A 9,161-nucleotide genomic window follows, 5' to 3' on the forward strand; every position below is an offset into this window, starting at 1 on the left:
CTATATCATTAGACTATAAATTACATGAGGACAGCAGCTGTGTCTGTCTCATTTGCTGTCGTATCCCCAGCAATGAGCATGATGCCTCCACAAAGTGGGCCTGTGGTAAATATTTATTGAAAACTTAATGGACGGCTATGTCTCCTTTAAGTAAATTTTTGTTTCTTCGTCTATTCTTAAACACACACACACATACATACATACACAGAAACACACTCACTAAACCACCCTGTATAAACTAAAATATCATGTGCTTATTATAAAAAACTTGTAAAATACAAAAAAGCAATAGAAAAGAGTCTATCATCCATCTTACCACACAGTAATCACTGTTATCTCCTTCTGTAGGTATTGTTTTCATTGGTGAAATGACACTATGTCTACAGTTTGTTCATCTTATTGTGGTAAAATATACTAAACAAAATTTGTCATTTTAACCATTTTTAAGCATGTAGTCAGTCCACTGGCATTAAATACATTCACATTATGGTGCAATCATCACTACCATCATGTTAGAACTTTCACCTTCCGAACTGAAACTGTACCCATTAAACAATAATGCTCTATTCCCCCTCCCTACAGTTTATTTCTTTGGGTTTATAGCAGAATGGAACTGATTTTTTTCCGAATCCTTGCTTAGTCCAAGTTAGCATCTCCATTTATTTTTAAGTGGTTTTGAGAACCCCATGGCAGATGCCATCCTTCTAGAGTTCTGGTGCTGTCAGGTATTTCAGTCAGGGCGAATTCCAGGTCGATTACATTTCTGAAGTCTCGCTTTGTGTTACACTTGTTCGTGCCAGACCCACATATGTTCAAGGGCTCATGAAAATACTTTAACTTCTTTTAAGATCCATAGACTCCAAGAAAATAAACTTTTAGGTCAAAGAAAATGTTTTAACATATAATATTGGCATATTTAACTTTAAATAAATAAATAGTTTCATAACATATAATTTAAAAAAAAAAATTTGTGGAGAAACAGGCTCATGAAGGAAAAAGTGCCTAGATAGTACAATTCTAAGCTCTCAAGTAACGAATATAAATGGTGAGGAGGACTTGGTGAGGTTTTTTAATGCAGGATATTTATTCTTTCGTTAATTTCCATCTTTCAATTTCTCTTTTCTAAGCACAAATAAATCTTTTGAAAATTTTTCATAGCACTATATACAGTTAAGCAGGAGCACATCTTAAAATTTTAAATTTTAGGTCAGGTCTTTAATTACTAGGATATTGGCAATTAGATATTTTTCCTGGAAAGATTTTTTGATTTGAAATAAACCCAGATGTAAACTAAAATCGGGCCAATCTGAGAACTACACAGCATTGATTTTATGTGTTTTAAGAGCATTCCAGAGAGCAGCGTGGCCAGGATCACATACGTGAGACTTCAGAAAAGTTTGGCAGGGGTCCCTGTTACCTGGGTCTTCTGCTTTCTTAGTTTTGTTCACTTAAATATTCATGACATCTTCATCCTTCTGAGGGAAGGGATTATAAATCCTTCTAATTCCATTCTGTAGCATCTGGTACCATGCTGAGCACCTGACAGGCACCTATCAGGAGCATTTTTGGCTTGATGAGATATGCATTTGAATTGCTCAAATTGGAGGTGTCAATGATAGGAATTGGAATCTTATATAATTCTAAGCTATTTGACTTAAATTAAAAAAGATTGTTTTCTTGGGGGGGGTAGTTAGGGAGAGAAGGGAGAATCATAAGTCATTTGTGAACTTCTCTGGGAACATAAATTTTTGAAGACAATCTATTTTTCAAAGAAACACAGAGTCATCTTTCCTGTCATCTTCACTCTCTCACCTCTTTTCCTCCATCAATCATAAGACATTATGAGTTTTTTGAAAGCAATGAACACTATTCTACTTGTCAAGTTAAAATACAACCTCTTGCCGAAGAGCTCCAGGTTGCCTCCAGGTGCCTAGAAGAGCAACCTCGCAATTAGAAACATTCGGATTGAGACGATTCCCCTAATATAGCAACATGACTTCTCTCTCCAAGGCCTGTATAGCTAGACACGAAGAAATAGGTCCACCGAAAGAGAAGGAAGTAAACCTGTTTGACTGGATGATCTTGGAAAAAATCATTTTAATTTCTTGCTTGTCTTCATAACAGTTCTGCAAAGCTTCGTACTTTGGCCAGAGGTTTGTCTCCTGCATACCTGAGATTTGGTGGCACCAAGACAGACTTTCTAATTTTTGATCCCAAGAAGGAACCAAGCTTTGAAGAGAGAAGTTACTGGCAATCTCAATCCAAGCAAGGTGAAAAAATTTAAAGATTAACCACATATTTTCTTAATTTGAGTCAGTCATGAGCATTCAATAAGAAATGAAGGGCTCCCAACTGACCTGTGGAGGCGCCTACACAGAAAGAGGAGCAGATTTCCTTCTCCTGATGCTTTCATGAAATGTGAGCCCTCCCATGACAAGGTGTGCTGCGCAGGACTGAGAGTTAACTGCGTAAATAGAACAACAAAGTAGCTGAAGGACAGAGCTGCCTAGAGGGAGCATGAGGGTAGAAATGTCTCAAACTGAAGAGAGTAATTTCCAGTTGAAGATGTAATGGGTTGAAACCCATTTATTGTGGAACTAGAATGTGGATGAAAGGCATACCAAGAGGACGTGAGACATACTCTGCTCCTAAGAGAGGATTTTAAGGCTTGATTTATTGAGCAATGATTCTCAAACTTTGTTGACTATACATAATCTCCTGGAGTGAGTTTGAATATTTGAATACCTGAGCTCCAACCTTAGTTCCCAGTTTAGCAAGCTCCTCGGGTAAGTCTGATATTGGAAGTCTGTGAGCTTCACCTGGGAAACCTGCCCCTAGGGAGCCACGAGGATTTGCCCCATCTTTCATTAACTGCCATACAGACATCAAAGGGAAGTTAAATCATTATCTTAAAATTTTTTTAAATATCATATACATTACGAATTATAGTAATATATGTATAATGTATATATTAATGAACATTTCATTTTTTCATATGTTACACATTTTCCTTCTGTTTATTTTTTTCAGTTAGGAAGTATTTAGAACAGTTAATCAGTAATTGGGCCAAAATTGATAGAATAGTAATTAGAAAAAAAAACAGGAGGATTCTCTTGAAATAATACGTTGAAATAGTTTATGGTTAGATTTGGCCCTTTCCCACCAGTCATATGTCTCATAAGTGTAGACCAGAAACTGTCCGGAAACTGTCCTTTGCTCATTAACTTTTTTCATCCTGTTTGGGGTGGGGGTGGTCCCTGGGATTATCCAAGTGCCTCTGAAACATTCTTTGTGAGCATGGGGATGGATAAGGCACTGGCTGCCAGAAAACCAGAATGTGCGGTTTCTCAGAAAGGAAGTGGTTGGCATGTTAGCCAGCCCTGGCAGCAAGCACCCAGCATCCCTGCTGTCTTGTGATAAAGAAACACAGTCTGTCTGACAGGATAGTGGTGGATTTTCCAAGTGCACATGTTGTGATCTCAGAAACTTTGATGCTACCGAATTTGAAGGAAAAAAAGTCAACATTTCCTGCCTACCATTATGCCAAGAGGAAATCACCACATATCAGATACAGTCCGCATAAAACAAATTTCTATGTGTTTTGAAGGTGAACCTTAAGAGAACTGAATTATGTTTTCTTCAGTGGGATTCTCTGGTAATTCCAAGTTTTTGAGGAGCCTTCTGAATTGTTAAATAACTTGAAATTATATCCACTGTACCTGTGTCCAATATTTCTTAGGAAACCTGCCCTTTGGGTATTTTTTGTTTTGTTTTTTTTGTTTTGTTTTTGTGGTGACCAGGTAGCCAGAAAATTGGCATACGTAACAGAATATATTTTCTCTGGTTTCATACCTAACAAACAGAAACTTAATTGTCCTATTTTAGTCACATAAATAGCCAACTAAATAAATGTATAGGATTTCAACCTCATCAATGTGAAAATAGATTCTCTAAATTATCTTCCATTTGCAGATATTTGCAAATCTGGATTCATCCCTTCTGATGTGGAGAAGAGGTTACAGTTGGAATGGCCATTCCAGGAGCAATTGCTACTCAGAGAACAGTATCAGAAAAAGTTCAAGAATAGCACCTACTCAAGTAAGGAATGAACGGCACCCTGCAGGTGTCCCAGCTCCTAAAATATTTGGATAACTTGAACTTGGGCTTGAATCTAATAAGCCCTATAGCAATTGTACAAAGCTGCATAATACTCAAATATTATCAAGAGTTAATGGGAAAATTTGAACCCCCCAATTTCTTTTCTTTTCTTCACCTGACTTTACCTACTAGCCACAGAATGAAATATAAAAATCATTCATTCACAAGCTAATAATGACCTAAACTTTTCTGAAGAACTAGGAAATCAAGGAAGATGAATACATTCCTTGTGTAAAAGTAAAATATAAAAGTGTGAAGAATAAAATGCAAAAAGCATTTACACCTTGTCCATTCTCTCTCCCTCCCAGAAGCAACCCCTATTATAAGTTGGTGTATCATTAAGCAGGGGAATCCTGGCTCAGACCAGACAGTCTTGGCCGTCAAGCAGCTCTCTCTTTTTCTTTCCTCCGTGGCTTTGCAAAACACAGGACTGGCTCAACTAACCAGAAATTTATTTCCATCCACTGAAACAGTTTTCCAGTCTTCAGAATGATATGACATTGTTACAAAGGGCTTTAAAGCAACTGAAACAAGTGAGCCTTATTTAACTATGAAATGAATTTTTATCTGAAAGTTAATGTTTTATATCTATCTAGGGGATGATGTTGTCCCAGATCTCAGTTAAGAAAATAACCTGCTCAGATACTGTCTGTCTTCTTCTGACTTTTTAAAAATAGATTATCTTGAAGTTAATTTGGGTTAGTCAACATTTCTAAAAGTACATTATTGAAAGTAAATTTTTTATCTTTATAAGATTTTACTGTATAACATCTGGATTTCAGTGTGTCAAATAGATTTTTTATTTTTATATTTTTTATTTATAAAGGACAGAAAAAATGTGACATATAAGAAATGAGAAAATAGGTTATGTGCTAATAGATAATGTAGTTCTCTAAATTATTTTTTTTGTGTTTTAAAGTTGGGGATGGGTGAATACACTGATACATGAATAATATGATCTTTGGTTGAGTGGCATAAAGCAGGGCCATCTCAGATCCCTTAAAGGAGTAATAAAAGTACAAGAGACCCACAGCAACAAAGTCTCACTTGTAATAAATAAATCATTATGATATAGGCCTACTGAGAGAAGACCTCAGAGTATTAGGTAATCTATAGATTCTTGCTTTTTTTTTTTTTTATCATGTTAAACATTACACCAGTTTATCATCAATTTTTCTTTAAAAAAGTTTTGTTACCTCACATGATCTTTCTGGAACCAAGATGGCAGGTTTCCAACATCTTTTCCTGCCTCTGGGACTTGGACATTCATAGTTTCTATACCAAGGGAAATTGCCTTTACTAACTATGTCATAATTATGTCAGTATAACTCCAGCCACCGTGCTGGCACTGCTAAAATGTACAACAGATACAGATAGTTTATTTATATTTGGAAACATTCGACCTCTGGTTTGAAATTCTCTATTTTAATCTACATGTCTTGGAAACATATAGATAGGAAACTACTGTGTTTATTCTGGGTACCAACTCATTATAATGATAAGTATCTCAGAAGCCAATAGATGTTTCCACACATTGTTCTGCTTTCATGGCTGAGGCTGGTAATGCCTGAGTATCTTAGGGTGGCATCATATGATGGAAGAGATAGTAATAGTCTATTGCAGCAAGAACTCATTAATTGCTTAGTGACCTACACCTTTAAAATGGGTGTCCTAGAAGAAACAAATAGTTTTCTAATTATAGAGCCCATTGCGTGGTGTGTTTCACTTAAGTAGAAGGTGACAAACACATTTGTCATGAAAATATAAACTCACACTTTAAACCTGTTTGGACAGGAAAAGGAAGCAATGTTGCAGATAGAAGTCTGGGTGTGACCGCAGGAAGGACTCTCTTATTAAAATAATCATATTTAATGAGTAATTCTTTGTTCTCTTTCTCTACCTCTCTTCCTCATTACCCTACTCCTCCACCCTCACCACCCACTCTCACACTGGATGCTGGACACATTCATGTGAATGTACATGGAATAATACCAGAGAAATAGTCAGTGCCAATTTTTAATGTGCCATTTAGATTATCTTTGTCCCAGGGATCTTTCCATCCTCTCATACAGTAAGAGAAAAGATTGGATAATGATTGGGAATTGAATAATTGCTATGAGTTTTCTTACTAATCTTATTTTGAGGAGGAAATTAGGCCAGATGGTTTTTTTGTTGTTTTTGTTTTTTTAAAGAGTAGGTTTAAACTCAGTGATTACATTCCTTACTGTAGGAGATGTTACTGTTATGTTACAGGGGGCATATAATAGAATTTTAAGCTACATATAATCCAGTGCATTTGGAAAAATGAAAAAATAGAAGAAGAATAAAGTATAAGTTGAATAAATACTCGGAAATACAAACATTTCATGTTTTCTGAAAATGCATAATCTTTGTAAAGGGGATAGGCAACAACAGTGCTTCATATCTGTAAGAGTGTTTATGATTTACGAAAGGTTTTCACACATGTGTTGTTTCTACCTTGGTTTTATGAGGTAGGTACTAGTTCCAGGATTGTAGATCTGTAGCAGGGTTAAGGGGTCGTCCCTTCAATTTTTAAGTGGGAGAGTTGGGGCTGGAGCTCAGGACTTATGATTCCTGATCCAAGACACTTTCTCCAATATATAAGGCTAAAATATAGCTGTAAGTAAGGCAGTCCCAGGGCTTTTATAACAGGCTCTAGTAATGGCACTGCCACCAAAAAGCTACGGGATATTGAGCAAAGAACTTCATTTTGGGGAGTGTCAGTTTGCTCAGAGAAAAATGAGGGCGGCGGTTTGGGGAGGACTCAATTAATTCCAAAGGCCGGTGCTGTCCTAGGATCCAGTGGGATGCTGAGCTGCAGGGCTCAGAGAGCTTTGCAAGCCCAGGGTCTGTGAGGCTTTGATGACAGGCAGCAATTTTATGGAAATGGTGACACAGCAAACATCAAAAATATGTAAAACGCCTTACTTGGGGTCATTTCTGCCCTTCAGCGTTTATCAGCAGTATTAAATCTAGGGTTTCACTGCTATGGTGATCCAAATAATTCAGGCTGAAGACTTAGAAAGAAAACAAAAACAAAGTCACTTTTAAGAAGTCAGGGTATAAATTTGACAGAGATTTTTTTTAAAAAAACTAGGAGAGTTCAAGAGTGGACTTCTATATAGCAAATCACTAAATGTACATGAAAAATCTTAAGAACTTAATTAGCATATAACTGATTTAAAGATGACACTAAAAATCAATCACATTGTTGCCAATCTCAAAAAAGTGATAACAGACTAGCTAAAAGCTGAATTCAAAAGTTCCCGAACTTTTACGGCACTTGAGTGACTCATTGCTTCTTTTTCACAGCATACCTCACCCAAAAGAAATACCTAAATGTTTCAATTATTAAGTTGTTGTTAGGTTATTAGGTCCAAACACCCAAATAGTAATAATTCTCATCATGTCCAACAGATGTTGATGTGTTTCTTTTACAATTTTAAAAGATTCTGCAGTGCCCCCATGAGTAGAGTTGCTTGGTTCAATCTGACTGTCAGAGAAACAATAATTTTTTTACTGTAAGTATTTATCGAATATTGCATTATACATACACTAAAATTATTCATTATTTATCTGAAGTTCAAATTTAACTAGATGTCTTGTATTTTTCTTTGCTAAATCTGACAACCATGTCTGTCAGCAAATTCCATGTGGCTCTTTAGGGTGCCTTTGCACAAAGTTTGGAAACCACAGCCCTGTAGCCTTGGGCCAGTTTTTAGTGTAAAATTCTATGTATTTAAAGTTAATCATATACATGAGTTTTTCAAAAAAATTATTTTAAACATACTTAAATTTACCAATTTTTTTTTTTTTTACCAAAATATTTTGTGACTAAATTTGCTAGTAGATATTTAGACTATGAAGAGTGGGGCTTATGTTCACTATGATGGTCTGGCTTGCGCATGTCGAGGGCCAGCTGTGCTGTCATTCCCCCAGTTCACCTGAGGTCACTTGGAAAAAACCCTAGGGCCAGAGCAAAGCTCCTAGTACCTTCCATAGGATTTGATTCAACAGTTGAAGCAAATGAAATTATGCTGACTTTTTTTTTTAACTCGCCAGTCCACTTTTGTTATCTTTTATTCATAATTTTAGTCACTCATTAGGACAAGGATTCCTTCAGTTTAATAACAGAAATAGTAAATCATTATGAAGGGCAAATCTGGAGGCCTTCGCCCCTGTGGTGCTGCTCTAACCATTACATTGCAACTTTTGTCTTTTAGGAAGCTCGGTGGATATACTGTATACTTTTGCAAATTGTTCTGGATTGAACTTGATCTTTGGTCTAAATGCCTTACTACGAACAGCAGATCTGCAGTGGAACAGTTCTAATGCTCAGTTGCTCCTGGACTACTGCTCTTCCAAGAGTTACAACATTTCTTGGGAACTAGGCAATGGTAAGTATCCCTAGAAACTTAATAAGGAGATTGCCCTTTGGCATTATTTGTTGCTACAGACTAATGGATACAGACTATTTCCCAAATATCCATTCTTTTTAATATTAGTAAATACACTTCTGGCCAAGCCCATCCATACAGTGCATAACAGCGCAACTTTTGAAATTGCTTATGGCAGAAAACTCCTTTGTATATCCCAGAACCTATTGCTAATCCAAGTTTATGTAATGTTCAAGCTGAGGACTAAATGGAACCAGCAATTTCCACAGCTCCCAGGTTCCCTTAGGATTTTCAGGGTCACTTAGGCCTATTATGCTTGGCAGGCTGGACTCAGCAAAACTGTAAAGCAGGCAGTTTGCTTTTACCTTCCTAATCCTTTCTTTGTTTCTCAACTAGTCAGTTAATCTCAGCAACCTCATCACAACCCTTATGATATGCTCAAGCTTCAAATTCCCAGATTAGAATCCTACCTGGATCAAGCTCCTGATTGTCTTCTTCAACTCTTTTTTGCAAGGAATTTATTTATAAACTCTAACTAAAGTGCTAATGGTTTGTCACATTCATTCAAATGTATTTATAATGCTT

At 36.4% G+C, this 9,161-nt stretch overlaps 1 protein-coding gene across 2 annotated transcripts in view; it reads left to right on the top strand.

Moving 5' to 3' along the window:
- Nucleotides 1–9,161, top strand: part of HPSE (heparanase) — a 31,860-nt gene that overhangs the window by 10,618 nt on the left and 12,081 nt on the right. For both annotated transcript variants that reach the window (XM_011356341.2, XM_023528453.1), the window contains exons 2-4: nt 2,125–2,270; nt 3,973–4,098; nt 8,403–8,576. In XM_011356341.2, coding sequence (XP_011354643.1) covers nt 2,125–2,270; nt 3,973–4,098; nt 8,403–8,576 — 446 coding nt within the window. The remainder of the gene's footprint in view (nt 1–2,124; nt 2,271–3,972; nt 4,099–8,402; nt 8,577–9,161) is intronic.

Source organism: Pteropus vampyrus, unplaced genomic scaffold (assembly GCF_000151845.1).
Source record: "Pteropus vampyrus isolate Shadow unplaced genomic scaffold, Pvam_2.0 Scaffold25, whole genome shotgun sequence".
Classification (NCBI taxonomy): Eukaryota; Metazoa; Chordata; class Mammalia; order Chiroptera; family Pteropodidae; genus Pteropus; species Pteropus vampyrus.